We start from the raw sequence: 17,563 nt of genomic DNA, 5'->3' as shown, positions 1-17,563 counted from the left end.
AACCCTGTCACTGTTTGTGTGCTTTGAATAACTGGAAAAAAAATAATAAGTCTGACATGAAACTTTAAATGAAGAAGCTGAAGTGCGATTATATTAACACATCAAAGCTGTGTATATACGTTGGAAGTTTTGGACAAGAAAATTGTAAAGATAAAACAGTTTTAATTACTGTAGACTGCACACTTAGCGTATTGTACAGTAGTCTACAAAGAATTACCTTGCTTTGTGGTTTATTTGTATAATGTTGGTGATTATGCTGTAAAATGCTGTTTTGTACTTGTATAGTATATGGTATTTGTTAGACATCATTTATTAGCAACTTGTTCCTATTGCAGTTTATTACATTTTAATATGGTTGTGCTGGAGATAGTACTTTATTATAGAAGTTTCCTAGATTATTAAAACACGAAGAATAAATGTATTAAAATACTGTATCACAGAGATGAAATTAAGATTTGTTGGCATATTGGTAAATCACAGTACTGGAAGTACCTGGGAAGTCTGGTATGGTTTCTGCCAGAATTTTGCTCTTCCTTTACCTAGCACATAGTAGGCATTTAGTAAACATCTTTTGAATGAGCTGAATACATTCTTCTAGTGAACTATCAAGTTAGTGATCCCCCAGTGTTTGTATGTTGATTTATCTAATATTTGTTGAGCACTTTAAATATCTTGTCCTACTGTTACAGTACATATTTTATAATGGAACAAATCCGTTTAAAAACAAATTTTAATAACCAGATAATGCTAAGAGCTATATAGAGAATTGAAATAGGATGAGGTAATATGATAGTACATGACTGGGTGGCTACTTTTAAATTGACTAGTCACAGAAGGCCTTTTTGAATACAGTGACATTTAAACTGAGATCTGAATAATAATTACTCCCATGGAGAAGAGAGTTTTCTGTGGGTAAAGACCTTTTAAGAGTGCGTTTTGGGAATCAAAAAAGGCCTGTATGCTGATCTGGTAGGTGAGGGGAAGGGAGGTAATAGATCTGAGTTAGGCAAGGGGCCAGAGCCTGTAGGACTTTGTCCTAAGGCAGGGGTTTTCAAGGTAAAATAGGAAGAAGCCTTTAGGGGATTGTAGGCAGAGGAGAAAAATTATTTCTTTTATGATTTTAAAGGTTACTTTGCTGTATGGAAAATGGATAGTAGGATGAGCAAGAGTGAAAGCACGGAGATCAGTTAGGCTTGTACAGTAGTCTTAAACAGGGTTTTGACCTGTTTAAGATATGATGAAAAGTGAATGGATTTGAGATATGTTTGGGAGAGTAGATGTGAAAGAATTTTTGATGGGTTGGAATGGGGAAAATTGAGGATTAAACTTAGATTTAGGTTGTATAAATTATGTGAATACTTGTGTTCTTTTCTCACATGTGGAGGGCTGGGAGAGGAGCAGGTTTGGGGTTGCGGTGGGAATTTAAGATTTAAGTTTAAGATGCTTATTAAACATTAAAGAAGAAGGGTGCCTGTGTGGCTCAGTCGGTTAAACATCCTACTCTTGATTTTGGCTTAGGTCGTGATCTTTCACAGTTGTTGGGATTGAACCCCACAACGGGCTCTGCACTGAGTGTGGAGCCTCGGGATTCTCTCCCTCTCTCTCTCTCTCTCTCTCTCTCTCTCTCTCTCTCTGCCCCTCTTCCGGTTGCACGAGCACATTCTCTCTCTCTCTTTCTCAAATAACATTTAAACATTAAAAAAAAAAAACTTTCAAGTAGAGATGGCAAGGAGATTTGTAATGAACCTCTGTCCCAGAGAAAAGTTTTGGTTAGAGATAGAGACCTGACAATAGGCAGCATATGTGGTTGACTTCAATCCGTGGGACTGGATGAGATTATCTAGCAGTCTTTTTCAATGCCTATTCCTTCTGAAAAATGAACCCTAAATTATCCACTATATGTAATTAATAGTATGCTTCTAGAATTGAAGAACCATGGTGAGAAGGTTGCTAGGTAATAGGATGGGTCCTGGGGTTGAAGTCGGTTTAGAATTGAAGATTTCACGTGGAGATTGGATAGTGAAGAGTCAGTCAAGGAGCAATCTTTGAGGTAGGAAGAATCCAAGAAAAAATGTTTCAAGAAGGAGGAAAGGATCAAATGTGTCTGATGCTTGAGAATTCAAAAGAGACATGCCCTTTGGTTTTGGCAGCTTGTAGTTCATTAATGACCCTGACAAGTAATCTCCATGCAGTGTTGGAGCCAAAACTTATGTTTGAGTAGATTGAGAAATGAATGGGAGATGAGGAAGTGTAGATAGTAGCTATGGACATATATTGTTATTTTGACATTGTCATTTTTCCTGATGTAGCTGCTTTTATCTCTGTTAAAAACGTGTGAAAGTTATCATAGTTCTGAGCTCCACAGCATATGGTAGACATATTTTAAAACCCCACACTAGAATTGTGGAAAATATGTAACAGTGTATGATTTAAAAAGAAGAAATGAAGGCCAATGTGATTAGTAACTTGCTGCCATCACACAGTCAATGGCTCTGGTAGTTTCAGTATATATGTATCTTGCCTGTACCCTGGTCTTGTGATCCTTAATGTCTCATCCGGTGATCTTTCCTTCTGCTCCCTCAATTATTCAGTCCCGTGACTGGTAATCAGATCTTATTACCAGTAACAAACTTCCCCCATCCCCAGTAATCTGTTTTTAGTATCCTACTTTACCTTTGCTCTGATTCTAGTTCTAATGAGACCTATAATTCATTTGATCCATACTTCTCTTTGCTGGCCTTCCCTTCATGTTATTGCTTCCACTCTTGCCCAGCTAAAATAGGGTCAGTGATTATAATCACTTTCTTGCAAGGGTCAGCATAGCATATCTCTGGAACCAGACTGCCTGAATTTCAATCCTGGCTGTACCACTTGCTCTGTGACCTTGGGCAAGTTACCCAGTTATGTGCCTGTTTCCTCAGCTTAAAATGAGGGTACTGCCACTGGAAGTACTAACCTCATATGGTTGTTTGGAAGGTTTTATGATTTTGACATCATACACAGAGTGCTTAGAACTGTGGCTGTGCCTGGCAACGTGGTCCCACTCTCACTTCATTGTTTCTGCTCGGAAAAACCCCAGATGTGATTAAATTCAGTTCTGTTGTGCTTACACCTGTGTAGCTAGAAGACACATAGCCACATTGATTTGTCTCACCTAAAATTCATGAACATTAACCTTCGTTGGGCCCTTTTACTGCCTGGTAGTACTCTCCACTAGTCCGTCCATTCACTCTTCTGCTGTCATAGGCAGATTTCATATACTATCCTTATTTTCAGCTGATGACCCCAGATTTAAGATTTTGTTGAGAATATAGAAACAATTGGAACAGAAGAACTTTTGCAGAACCCTACCAGAACTACCTACTTCTTCTAGTCTCCTTTTGTTGTGGGCAGCTATCTATGGTGGATGGTGCTGAGGCTAGTCCTACTTTTCCACAGCATTTTGGTTGCTCTACTTCACCTGTGAAGGGCCCACTCCCAGTTCACCTTTTCTCTTCTGCCTCATTGATTTTTCCATTGTAGAATGTTTGTTTTCCCAATTTTAATAAAACTCCCTTGTCTCCACATCCCTCTTTGGCTACTGCCTCGTTTCCCTGCTGCTCTTTATAGCAAAAACTTAATGGTAACTCTTGAGTCTGTTTACTTGTTTTTACATTTTGCTCTCTTTCAAATACATCACAGCACTGCTAGTCTAGGGAAGAGTTTTTTCCTCCCGCTTTGTAGTTATCCTGTGTCCTTGAGCACTTAAATCTCTTTTCTCATTAGTAAAATAGAAGTAATAACTTCCCTGCCTTCCTTGTAGAGTTGATGTGAAAATCAAGAGATCATGGATCTGAAAATTTTTAGCGAATTGTGAAATTAGAAATAAATGCATGCAATTTTTTTTCAACAAATTGTGCTTTCATCGGTTTTCCATTATTTTGATCACTGTTTTTACTGTCTTTTTTTACAAAAAGTTTGTGTGAATGTGGTATCCTCGGACTGGGTCAGCTTGATGTGATCGGCAGTTTCGAACAGTTTTTAAGAGCAGTGTTCTGCTTTCTTTAGTTTGGAAATTATGAGATGGTTTGATAGGTAATGTATAAAATTTCTGTTGCTTTTGGAAAGAAATGTGCTAAATTTGAGCTTGCCGTAGCACAGTGAATTCTGCTGAAGGACACCACACCATCTGTTCCCTATAAGTTTCCCTATGTAGTTTCTCCAAGAGCTAATTTTATACTGAATGAACTTTATAAACCTTTTATACATTACATAAACCTTTTCTAGGAGATCCTAAATACTTCAAACAGGTAGATAAAAATTATTTGTCACTCCCTCCTCTCCCCCTCACACTTTTGGGTAAATTAGGTACGTGACTTTTTTGTAGTGTATTAGATTCATTCTCTGCCTATATAGAAACTTTAAAAGTTTACAGGTATCTTGAGAGTTTCTATTTTTCTACTTAATCAGTTTTCAAAGTGTGTCGGTTTTAATCTCGTTGAAATCATATTGTTAGGAATATATTTTAGAATAGATTAATTAAATTGGCATGAATAGTTGGAGTAGCTTAAATATCATAGTTTGTATGGGAAGAATAGGTTCTGAACTTCAAATTATATTTAAAATCATAGCCTTTTGGCTCATAACCCTATTTGAGAATTGATTGCCTTTATATACTGTCTGTTCATACATTATTTTATTTTATTTTTTATTTTTTTAAATTTACATCCAAATTAGTTAGCATATAGTGCAACAATGATTTCAGGGGTAGATTCCTTAGTGGCCCTTACCCATTTAGCCCATCCCCCCTCCCACAACCCCTCCAGTAACCCTCTGTTTGTTCTCCATATTTATAAGGCTCTTCCGTTTTGTCCCCCTCCCTGTTTTTATATTATTTTTGTTTCCCTTCCCTTATGTTCATCTGTTTTGTCTCTTAAAGTCCTCATATGAGTGAAGTCATAGGATTTTTGTCTTTCTCTAATTTCACTTAGCATAATACCCTCCAGTTCCATCCACGTAGTTGGAAACAGCAAGGTTTCATTCTTTTTCATTGCCGGTAATACTCCATTGTGTGTGTGTGTGTGTGTGTGTGTGTGTGTGTGTGTGTGTGTGTGTGTACCCCACATCTTCTTTATCCATTCATTCATCAATGGACATTTGAGCCGTTTCCATACTTTGGCTATTGTTGATAGTGCGGCTATAAACATGGGGGTGCATGTCTCCCTTTGAAACAGCACACCTGTATCCCTTGGATAAATGCCTAGTAGTGCAATTGCTGGGTCATAGGGTAGTTCTAGTTTTAGTTTTTTGAGGAGTCTCCATACTGTTTTCTAGAGTGGCTGCACCAATTGCATTCCCATGTTCATACATTACTAATACTGTACTCTCAGTAATAAAAAAAAAATCTCTTTACTTTTGCTACATTATTTTATTCCTTGGGTCCAGTGGGAAGATTTTTCCTATTGCACTAGTCAACTGACTTTTTTACCATCAAATCTATCTTTAGAATTCGCAGAAATATACTTTGGGGAGAGGAATCCAGAAAATACTCCTTGGTGCCTATGCTAGTTTCCCAAATGGAAGGATACCACTTAAGGAATCAAAAGGAAAAAGAAAACCAAAAACATTGCCCACATAGATGCACACAATCTATGAAATCCTTTTGTAAACATATTTAGGTTTGGGACTCTTTCCTTTTGCTAATGTTAATTGCCAAATTTTGGTTGCTCTTGTTTTTCGAAATTTAAGTAGGTATTAGAGTACCGCCTTAGACTTTTTTTTTTTTTTAAGTAATCTCTACACCCAGCGTGGGGTTCAAACTCAAGACATCAATATCACGAGTTGCATGCTCTACCAACTGAGCTGGCTGGGCACTCTAGAATTTTCTTTTTTAGTGCAGACTCCTCAAAATTGCAGTATATTCTTCTGTGATATTAGTAAGCAGTGGTTGTTTCCCTTAAGTTACTAACATAATCTAGGCTTGTTATAGTTACTAAAGTATATAAAAAAGTAGAAGTCTTTATGCCCCTGGTCCAAATAACCACTATAGACTCTATTTGCTGCTAGACAGTTTTTTTTACCTATGTGTAATACATAAACATAATTTCACTATGTTCTTAAAAATCACTTGCTTAGCAACTAGCTTTTGCCCTTTATAGATAATTATAAATACGTCATTCATTCATATATGCATGTATTCAGTGAGTACCTTGCACGTATTGCATTGTATTTAAATTAATGCATCTGCAGTAATATATTTTACCACTGATGAATGTTTAGGGTTGTTTTCAGTGTTAGGAACAGTAGTGTAGACCACATAACTTGTTCGTGTATCTTTAAAGTGTTTTTGTAAACATCTCTTCAGCATTGATTTCCAGATGCAGAGCTGCTGGATCAAAGGAACTCAAATTTGCCTGCATTAGCGCTCACAAATATCAGCATTTGTTGTTGTTCTCAAATATCACCTTCCACAGTAGCACTAGCCAGGATTCAAATAGGAGATGAGGCACAGATTAAATTGAGTTAAATTTTGGGAAGCTCTTGATATACTGCCTGGCATGTGCTAAGTACATAGCATACATGAGCTGTTGTTATTCATTCAGCCTCTGTACTTCAGGGCTACCCATTAAAGCTTGCATAAGTCTTTTTACGGTATATGTAATTATAACAGTAATAAGGAAAATATATTGTAATATTGAGGAAACTGGATTATAATAAATATTCAGTTGCTAACCCAATCAACAAGCTATAGTCCTAGAAATCTTGTGCGAAAGTGCCGTGTAAGAAGACTGACATGCCAAAAAAAAAAAAAAAGACTGACATGCAAAACGACATTTACTATCATGGGGATATAATTTATAAAACATTATTTTTATATTTGAAACCTACAACTTAAGTTTGTTGAATGAAAATGACTACTTTTAATGGTTGTTGGCCTGAACTAAGGTAGTACCATGGGATGCAAAGTAATGTTCACACTGGGAAATAATTAGATGGTAAGTTGGAACCACTGGATGAATGATTTGATGTGAGGAACGTGGAAGAATAGACAAGCATCTCATGGGGATGGGAGGAAACAGGATAATCAGATTTTATGTTGGCACTTTTTAATAGACTATTGTGATTGTCAACCATGTTTAGTGTTAGATACAGAGTTTTTCCTTTAAAATGCACACAGTTTCATAAGAGAAAAAGAAGTATGTGGCTAGGAAAAAAGTTTGATTTCTTGATTGTCAACCATGCTTTGTCGATAGTTGAGTTGATGATAAACTTCCATTCATTTTTTTTTAATGTTTATTTATTTTTGAGAGAGACAGAGCGCGAGCAGGGAGGGGCAAAGAGAGAGGAAGACACAGAATCCGAAGCAGGCTCCAGGCTCTGAGCTGTCAGCACAGCCAGGCGGGGCTCAAACTCATGGACCGCGAGATTATGACCTGAGCCAAAGTTGGCTGCTTAACTGACTGAGCCACCCAGCCGCCCCAATAAATTTCCATTCTTTATTTAGGGAGAAATAAACATCAAAATGAAAGTTTAGTCCCTCCTTCTTGTTTATTATTAGCCTTGGATAGGGTGGCCTTGGTTATTTATTGGAACTGTAGTGCTCCATTATAGATCCATCTTGTTTACTGCTTATTGAAACAAGAGCATTGGCATGGGACTCAGCACAGTTAGTAGAGGAGTCACAACTGCATCTGTTGCTTGCCATAACCTTCCCAAGAGAAACCATGTAGAGAGGTGCTGCCTCCTCTTTTTGTTTGTTTGTTTTTGGTAATATCCAGAAAGAAGGCCTTTCTTTATAAGCTGTTTTAAAGTGTGTTCCATTTGATTGGGTTAGGGAAGGTTTAGGCAAACTAGATGTCTAGAAGCCATCTGCAGTAAACACATTATGGTTGAAATGCCTATACTAGGATATCTAGTAAAAGTATCCAGTAGAGAGTTGGGTCTGTATGACTAAAGATAAGGAGAGGATTTCACAAATTAGTGAACAGAGAGATTGGAGGAAATCCTGAGGAGTATGGCCTTATGGAAGCCAAAGGAAGACAGTGTGAAGAGGAGAGACAGGTCAGTACTGTCTAAGAGACAGGTCAGGTAAGGTAGTGAAGGACTAAGAAGTACCTAGTTACGGTTTTGCTGAATTTAGAGATACTGGTAAGAACAGTCTTAATGGAATCCTGAGCATAGGGAGAAAAACAAGTAGCAGAATTGGGAATATAAAGTCCATGCTTCTGTCAGCACTACATTGCATTCTTGAGTAATCGGTGTGGGGTTACTAGTATTACAATGTGTGTAGTTAATTTTTTTTTTTTTTGAAAAATGCCTGAGACAAAGGGGAGGAGACTATAGCTAGCAAAAAATAATGGGGGGTTGTGAAGTTTTTGTTTTGTTTTAAAGATGATAAAAAATTGGATCTGTTTAAGTGTGAATGGAAGTGAACTGGCCTTGAAGGAGAGGGTGAAAATACAGCTGAGGGAGGGTGGGAAACAAAGAATCTAGCAAGGTATTGAAGAATACTGGATGGAGAACCAAGGAACAAGTGAAAAGGATTAGATCTGAAAGAGAGGGATGCCTTTTTCATTTAATAGGAAGAAAGGAGGGGCACCTGGGTGGCTCAGTCTGTTAAGCAGCCGACTTCGGCTCAGGTCATGATCTCGCGGTCCGTGAGTTCGAGCCCCGCGTCGGGCTCTGTGTTGACAGCTCAGTGCTGGAGCCACCTTCAGAGTCTGTGTCTCCCTCTCTATCTACCCTTCCTCCACTCACACTCTGTCTCTCTCTCTCAAAAATGAATAGATGTTCAAAAAATTTTTTAATAGGAAGGAAGGAGATTAGGTGGATCTGGATGCAAAAAAAGAAAGTATGTTGCTTTGGTGGCAGAAGGTGGAGGATGGGTCCCTCTGATATCTGCTGATTTTTGTCTTTGTTTTTAATTTGGGGAGGAGGGGCAGAGAGAGAGTCCCCAGCATACTCCTGCATGGAGCCCAAAGTGGGGTTTGATCTCATGAACTGTGAGATCATGACCTGATCCAAAATCAAGAGTCAGAAGTTTAACTGACCGAGCCACCTGGGCGCCCTTGATATATTTTGAATGAAGTAGAAGGTCATCTGTGGGGAGGGAGGAAGTTTTGGCAATCAAATTTAGAGAAGAGTTTAGGTTTGAAATATCCTCTTGGAGAATGGAGGAGAACCAAAAGAAGTGAGGATTTAGGGTATCTTTAATTTTCTCCAGCATGTAGAAGATTGGATGTAAATGGATAGGTAGGGGTTGGATAGTTAAGGTAAGATTTGTTAGCTGAGTGAGGTAGGAGGCAGCACAGAGTGGTCAAAGTGAATTTTTTGTTGAGTACAGATGGAAATAAATTCAGTTGTGTGGGTCCAAATGTGGAATTTTGCCTGGGGGAAGCAGCAGAAAGACAAGAAAGTCTGATAATAGGAAGAAAGTGATAGAAGCAGTGGAATTATTGTCTTTGCCAAATAGAACTGGCAATAAAGATCAGAGTGAAAGTAGGCACTCTGGGGACCAAATGCAAGACCAGGTGTAGTGAATAGTTACTGAGAGCTGGTAGGGATAGGTGACTGATGTTTACAATTTCAAAGATGGAGAAGTTTGGGGATAACAGGATTCAGCCTGTGTTGTGTGGGTAGGTGACTTAAGTAGATTGGAAAGTAAAGATCGTGTTGAGGTTAAGGAACAACGCCAGAATTTTGGACAGGTCGGTGCACCCGGAACTAAAGTCTAGTTCTAGTAGATGTGTGTGTATGTATGTGAGTGAGTGTGTGTGTGTGTGTGTGTATTCACATATATGTTTATATATAAATATATAAAGTTGATTTTATGTTCTGAAGTGGTATTGCTAGATTGAATGGCCACCGCCCCAAAAATGTTGCACTTTGACATATTGCCTTCAAATATTTTATTGTTTGACACTCCCATTCTGAGAGTGTTGTCTCTTCACACTTAACACCAAGAATTGTTCAACACTGTCTTTTCCAGTATGATGGTGTATTGAACTAATGACATCTGACACTAAAATTTGTGATTCTGGTTACTAATAAGGTTGAACTTTTTATTGACTGTACTTATGAATTGTTGCCCTGTTATTTGTCCCTTATTTCTCTTGGCACAAGAAGTATTTTCTACCATTTCTCTCTCCTTAATTTTTTTGCGTTTTTCCTTTTGGTATTTGTCCTATTTCTGTCTGAAATGCATGCTTAGTTTATTAATTTTTCTTTAATAAACGGTTTTAATGTTAGTCTATGATTACTTTTTTAGGAAATCCTATAGGTACCGATGTCTGTAGAGTTCTCATTGTTATGTACTTAATATTTTTTAATCATCCGTTTTTGGTTTTTTTGGAGCAAAATGATTGGAGGTGTTTGTTCTTGTTGTTTGTCCTGCCCTTTTTTTTTTTTTAAACTTACAAGGGTTTTGGGGTTTTGTCCCTTCCTCACTCTTTTGACACACAAAGCTAGAGAGTAGGTCCGTTATTTGTTTGGGCTTATGAAAATACAGTGGAATAGTCTTTATGGCTAAACTTTTAAAAGTGAATATTCTATGGGTGCTGGAAATAAAAGTCTAATTTCCATTGGTTAGAAACTATGTATACATATCAATTAAGTCTAAATTGGCTACACATTCTTGTCTGTCAGGAATGAGATTCCTGTTTATTTCTTTCATTCTTTATTTTTTGCTTTATATATTTCTTTATTTTCCTTTCCTTACATATATTTATGCTATATTAATTTACTCATTCAGCAAGTGTTAATTGAGCGATTACTGTGTACTCCACCACTGTGTACTGTTCTGAGAACTAGAATCACTCATAGTAACACATGTGGTCTATCATTCATTTGTGAGGTTTTTTTTAACCAACCACAGTTGCAAATATTGCATCTCTTCTCTGAACAAAGAAGTATGGAAGGAAATTATTCACCACAGAGTGCTCTGAGCGCTACGCTGTTGCTCAGCTGACTTCGGGCAAGTCATTTGGCATGTAAAGTGGCAGTTCTTAGGCAGCCCTCTCTTTTTGTTTTCAAGACCCTTTACATTTAAAATTTGTTGAGGACCCCAAAATAACTTCTATCAATGTACTTGTATTTACTGTATTAGAAATTAAGCAGAGGAATTTTCTAAATGTTCATTTAAATATAATAAATTTAAATTTAAATTATTATATTCATTTAAATATAATAAACCTATTAAATGTTACAACTAATATATTTTATGTGAAAAATTATTTTCCAAAACAAAAAAAAAACAGTAAGACTGGCATTATCTTACTTGCTTTGCAAAACTTGTTTTTAGTGTTTATTTATTTAAAAAAAATTTTTTTAAGTTTATTTATTTTGAGAGACAGAGCGCGCACAAGCAAGGGAGGGGTGGGTAGAGAGAGATGGAGATAGAGGATCCGAAGCAGGCTCTGTGCTGACAGCAGAGAGCCTGATACAGGGCTTGAACCCCACGAACCATGAGACCATGACCTGAGCTGAAGTCTGACCCTTAACTGACTGAGTCACCCAGGCACCTTAAAATGTTTTACTTTTGAGAGAGAAGAGTGTGCAAGCTTGAGGGGGCGAGGGGGAGGGGATGACTTGATCAGAAGTGGGCTTTGCACTGATAGCAGAGAGCAGGATGCAGGGCTCGAACTCTTGAACCATGAGATTCTGACCTGAGCAGAAATCCACCCAGGTGCCCCTTGTTTTGCAAAACTTTTTAATGTTTGGCTTAATAGAAAAAGATAGCTAGATTCTCATCTGCTTCTGCACTCAGTCTTTTGTGAAGTCACATGTTTTGTAGCCTCTGGAAAACTCAAGTATATACTTGTGAGAAAATGAGAGTACAAAAGGCAAATAATATCTTTTGACCTGGTAGACCTCCTGATAAGTAAGGTCTTAGGAGTGTTTATGGCTCCTTCATCACACCTAGAGAATCACTGCTCTTGGCAATACAGGGTTTAAATAAATGGGTCTTTAAAAGTTACTTTATCTTAGAAATTTGTATAGTATCTTTTGTTTCCTGCACTTATCGTGACATGCTAACTGAATGTATAGGTAAAATCAGAACTGCCAACATAAATTATAGAACAAGGGCCAACTGTAGAGTTGTTAGACTTGTGAATCCTTGTACTTTTTTATTCTGACCCACACATAGCATAGAATTTACTATCTTGTGGAATTTATATCCTGAGTTTACTGATGTTGACGTCAGATTCTGAGTGCTTTTTTATTTTTTTATTTTTATTAAAAAAATTTTTTTTTAACATTTATTTATTTTTGAGACACAGAGAGAGAGAAGAGAGCATGAACAGGGGAGGGTCAAAGAAAGAGGGAGACACAGAATCTGAAACAGGCTCCAGGCTCTGAGCGGTCAGCACAGAGCCCGACGCGGGGCTGGAACCCACGGACCGCGAGATCATGACCTGAGCCAAAGTCGGACGCTTAACCAACTGAGCCACCCAGGAGCCCCCCCCCCCCCCGAGTGCTTTTTTAAAAAGCTGTTACTTATGGGGCATCTGGGTGGCTCAGTTGGTTAAGCATTCGGCTCTTGGTCACGATCTGTGGGTTAAAGCCCTGCATCAGGCTCTGCGCTGGCATTAGTTTTTCACCTAAAGCTTAGAACTATCAACTTAGACAGTTTTCAGAAGTATTCTGGGGAATTGAAGGAAATGGAATTTTCCCCCTTGATTCTTGTATCTTTAAATTTTTTTTTTTAACGTTTATTTATTTTTGAGAGAGACAGAGACAGAATGCAAGTGGGTTAGGGGCAGAGAGAGAGGGAGACACAGAATCCGAACCAGGCTCCAGGCTCCAGGCTCCAGGCTCCAGGCTGTCAGCACAGAGCCTGATGTGGGGCTTAAACTCCTAGAGCTGTGAGATCATGACTTGAGCCGAAGTCAGACGCTCAACCCACTGAACCACCCAGGCGCCCCTGATTCTTGTATCTTTAAAGTAATGAAAGTAGTGCTCTCTCTGTGTATCCCTATCAAGCAGTCTTTCACCTAAAGCTCAGAACTATCAACTTAGACAATTTTTCGAAGTATTCTGGGAGATAGAAGGAATGGAATTTTTCCTCTTGATTTTTGTGCCTTTAAAGTAATGAAACTAATTCCATTATATCTTCTTGCCTTTTTTACTCCTCTGCCACCGTGCTTTTTGATTAGTTTCAGAAATTGGACTCATTTTCAGAATACCTCATAATGAGCCTGTTGTCATGTAATTTTACAAGACAGAGATCATAAAGATCATCTGTTACAGTACCTCTTACTTTGTAGATGAGACAACAGATAGTAGTCCTTGGCCAAGGCTGAAATTTGGAGCCACCTGTAAAGCTTTTAAAAAAGTACAGGTGTTCAGGGGCACCTGGGTGGCTCAGTCGGTTAAACATATGACTTCAGCTCAGGTCATGATCTCCCAGTTCATGAGTTCGAGCCCCACATCCAGGCTCTGTGCAGACATCCCAGAGCTTGGAACTTGCTTCGGAATCTGTGTCTCCCCCTCTCTCTGCCCCTTCCCTGCTCTCTCTCTCTCAACAATAAATAAATGTTTAAAAAAATTAAAAAAAAAATAAAGGTGTTCAGGCCCCATCTCTAGAAATTATGTTCTAATTGATCTTTATGAAGCCCCCTCAGATGACAATGATGAAACATATCCCACTTTTAAAGTGAATCATTTGCATCGGGCTCTGTGCTGACAGCTCAGAGCCTGGAGGCTGCTTCAGATTCTGTCTCCCTCTCTCTCTGCCCCTCCCCTTCTCACATTCTCTCAAAAATAAACATTAAAAAAAATGTTTTTAAGTGAATCATATGCCTTTCTTTTGTTTGTTTATTTATTTGTTTTTGAGAGAGAGTGACAGAGCACAGTTAGTGGAGGGGCAGAGAGAGAGAGAGGATCCCACGCAGGCTCTCCACTGTCAGCACAGAGCCTGACACAGGGCTTGAACTCTCAAACCCTGAGATCACGACCTGAGCCGAAATCAAGATTTGGACACTTAACCAACTGAGTCACCCAGGCGCCCCTGAATCATTTGCTTTTTAACATTCTTATTTAACTTTTATTTTTATTGTAGATGGAACTATTTTATTTCTTAGACCTTTTAGGTTAGAGAGCTTTTCTTTTTTACTCTGTGGGAAATAAGCCCGTAAGCTTTATAATGAGAATCAAGACTTCTGATGTTGCAATTTTTATTTTGAGTAGATTTATCAAGTCAACTGGTAAAAGTTTTTTCTTTTAATCTGTGTATGTGTAGCAGCTGGTGGTAAAGTTTATACCTATACCTAATGATACGCATTAAGAATGAGTCTTTTTTAATATAATATTGTGAAGACATGATCTTTAAGTTTTTGCAAGTATTAATGATTAATATACGTATAAAAGTTTTACCTTGCATTTCTCAGATTCTGGATAGTCATTTGTTGTTTAGACCTGTTAGAAAAAAATGTTTATTTTTCCTTTAGGTGAAGGCGCTGAAAGAGAAGATTGAATCTGAAAAAGGGAAAGATGCCTTTCCTGTGGCAGGTCAAAAATTAATTTATGCAGGTATGAATTAAATATTGAAAGTAATGCCATCTTTCAGATTGTGTAGACAAACTCGTTCTGTCAGACACATACACAGTGTTTGTGTTTGGTATCTTTAAATCAAATGTTAGTGCCTTTTTACCTGATTATATTTCCAATTATATTTTTCTTTATCTTGACTGATCACTTAATGATTTTCTTTGGGGAAAGTATTAATTGATAGAATTGACATTGGTAATTGTTTTAACTTCAGTTATGTGTAAGACAAAGGTTATGGGCTTCAAATAATGTATTCTTTTTTTCTTAATGTACTAGGCAAAATCCTCAATGATGATACTGCTCTAAAAGAATATAAAATTGATGAAAAAAACTTTGTGGTGGTTATGGTGACAAAAGTAAGTTTTAGCCTTGTTCTGTATATTTTTATGCATGCGAGGTTTTTTAAAAAAAATAAAGATCCCAAGTCCAGCCTTTATACTTTGGTGAATACAGTTGATGCACACCCATAGTGGCAGGCACTTGGCTGTTTTTTTAAAAATTTTAAGTTTACTTTGTGTGAACCATAAAGTTAATTTTATACATTTGTAGCTTAAACATTTTTAAATAAATTAAAACAGTTGATAAAATATGTGAAAATTGTTAGATTTTGCTGGAGTAGTAAAATTGCTAATTATTTAAAGATTTAAAGATGTGATTCTTAGAATAAATATTTCTTATTTTGTGGTTTTAATAAGGGTGCCTTAAAGAGACTTGTTAAATTATGTGCTAGATCTGATAGGCTCAAGCAGAAAAGACATGTAGACTCCTAAATTCAATGATATTTCTTAGTTGATGGGGTAGATTTTTAGAATCTAAAAAAGAAAAAGGCAGTTAAAGAAATGAAGGCATGATTGTTGTGAGGAAGTTTTTTAAAGGGAATTTTTTGTGATTTATTGGACTGAAATATACTTGGGACAGTTTATCAAAGGTTTTCTCTAAGACAGAATGGATATGGGTTCTGTCAGGATTCTGTAATATTTTTATTTAAAGATGCATAAGCATGCAGTAGAGAGTTAAAACAGAGAAGTGGTGTACTCGTGAAATGAATTTTTAGGATTGAATTATCATAATCTGAGAACAGTGATACTTGTAACCCTGAAAATAGGTTTAAATAAGTAATTGGAAACCAAGTTTATTAAGGACTATAAACCATTTATTAACATAAATGTGAGGATTTTTTTTTTAAGTTTAAGGTAATATATGCAGTAGAAATACAGAGAGTTGAGCAAGTAAATTTTATTTATTTTAACTTTTAAATTTTATTTAAATCCAAGTTAGTTAACATACTGTAATAATGATTTCAGGAGTAGAATTTAGTGATTCATCACATACATACAACACCCAGTGCTCATCCCAACAAATGCCCTCCTTAGTGTCTGTCACCCATTTAGCCCTTCCCCACACCCAGCACCCTATCAGCAACCCTCAGTTTTTTTCTATATTTAAGAGTCAAAGAGGGGCGCCTGGGTGGCTCAGTCGGTTAAGTGTCCGACTTCGGCTCAGGTCATGATCTCATAGTTCGTGGGTTCGAGCCCTGCATTGGGCTCTGTGCTGACAGCTCAGAGCCTGGATCCTGCTTTGGAATCTGTGTCTCCCTCCCTCCCTCCTTTTTCTCTCTCAAAAATAAACATTAAAAAAATAATTTAAAAAAAAAGAGTCAAAAAAGTCTCTTCTGGTTAGCAAGTCAGTTTTAATTACTGCATATTTTTGTCCTGAGTAAAAGCAGCTAAACGGTTTACATGTGTTGGACTTAAAAGTTTGTATAATCCATTAAGAGAACCATTGTGATTTTGCTATGTTAAAGCACTTACTCATTAAGTGTTTGGGTTTTTTTAATATAATTTATTGTCAGATTGGTTTCCATACAACACCCAGTGCTTATCCCAACAAGTGCCCTCCTCAGTTTCCATCACCCACTTTCCCGTCTCCCCCACCCCCCATCAACCCTATTTGTTCTTAGTATCCAAGAGTCTCTTATGGTTTGCCTCCCTCTCTGTGATTTTTTTCCCCCCTTCCCCTCCTCCATGGTCTTCCGTTAAGTTCTCAAGATCCACATATGAGTGAAAACATATGGTGTCTTTCTCTGACTTATTTCACTTAGCCATTAAATGTTAAACTTTACATACAAGAAACAGAATCATGAGGAAACTTTGTCTCAATTGAGTATTTTTTAATTGTGTTAAAATATACGTAACACAAAATTTACCAGTTTAACCATTTTTAATTGTACAGTTCAGTGGTATTAAGTGCATTCACATTGTTGTGCAACCATCTCCAGTACTCTGTACCCACTAAATAGTAACTCCCCATTCTGCCCCCACCCCCCCAGGCCTTGGTAACCACCATTCTACTTGCCATGAATTTAACTACTCTATACATCTCATATAAATGGAATCATAAAGTATTTTCCTTGTGTGACTGGCTTATTTCCCTTAGCGTAGTGTCTTCTAGGTTCATCCATGTTATAGCATGTGCCAGAATTTCTGTCCTTTTAGGGCTGAATAATACTCCATTTTCTTATCTAGTTTTATCATGAATAGTATGCAAAATGTGGTAGCCACATATTTGGATATGTATATGTTTGGGGTCTTATTTCCTTTAGTATTGTAATAACCTTGACTGTTTAGAACGTAACTAAGAATTAAGCAGGATAGGTCTCAGAATAGATGGATGTGTTTGAAGAATAGCTACTTAGAGCCAAGCTTTTTCTTATTTTACACAGGACTCTACTGATAATTTGTGGTTATTTTATTTTCAAGTTAATAATAGAAGCCATCTATTAGAAGGGGAAGTAGTAGGCATTATAGAGGCAAAGAGAAATGACCTTATTATAAAGAGCCAGGAAAACTGTTTAGATCAGAAGTAAGCAGCAAAACTTCAAAAAGCAGATGGGTTTGCTACCATTTAGAATGAGGCTTAAATAGCACTGTGGCAACAGAGACTTTGCGAGGGCATGAAATGTTATATTATTATAATCATCATAAATAATCTTAAGGGAAATACTAAATTAGCATAATACATTTAAATTACATTTTAA

General features: G+C 37.2%; 1 protein-coding gene across 1 annotated transcript in view; it reads left to right on the top strand.

Moving 5' to 3' along the window:
* Positions 1–17,563, top strand: part of RAD23B (RAD23 homolog B, nucleotide excision repair protein) — a 45,739-nt gene that overhangs the window by 4,683 nt on the left and 23,493 nt on the right. Inside the window, exons 2-3 of the mRNA XM_027034772.2 lie at positions 14,427–14,508; positions 14,803–14,882. Of these exons, the coding sequence (XP_026890573.1) occupies positions 14,427–14,508; positions 14,803–14,882 (162 nt within the window). The remainder of the gene's footprint in view (positions 1–14,426; positions 14,509–14,802; positions 14,883–17,563) is intronic.

Source organism: Acinonyx jubatus, chromosome D4 (assembly GCF_027475565.1).
Source record: "Acinonyx jubatus isolate Ajub_Pintada_27869175 chromosome D4, VMU_Ajub_asm_v1.0, whole genome shotgun sequence".
NCBI classification, from domain to species: Eukaryota; Metazoa; Chordata; class Mammalia; order Carnivora; family Felidae; genus Acinonyx; species Acinonyx jubatus.
The sequence above is the reverse complement of the archived record's forward strand: the minus strand, read 5'-3'. Positions and strand labels throughout refer to the sequence as shown.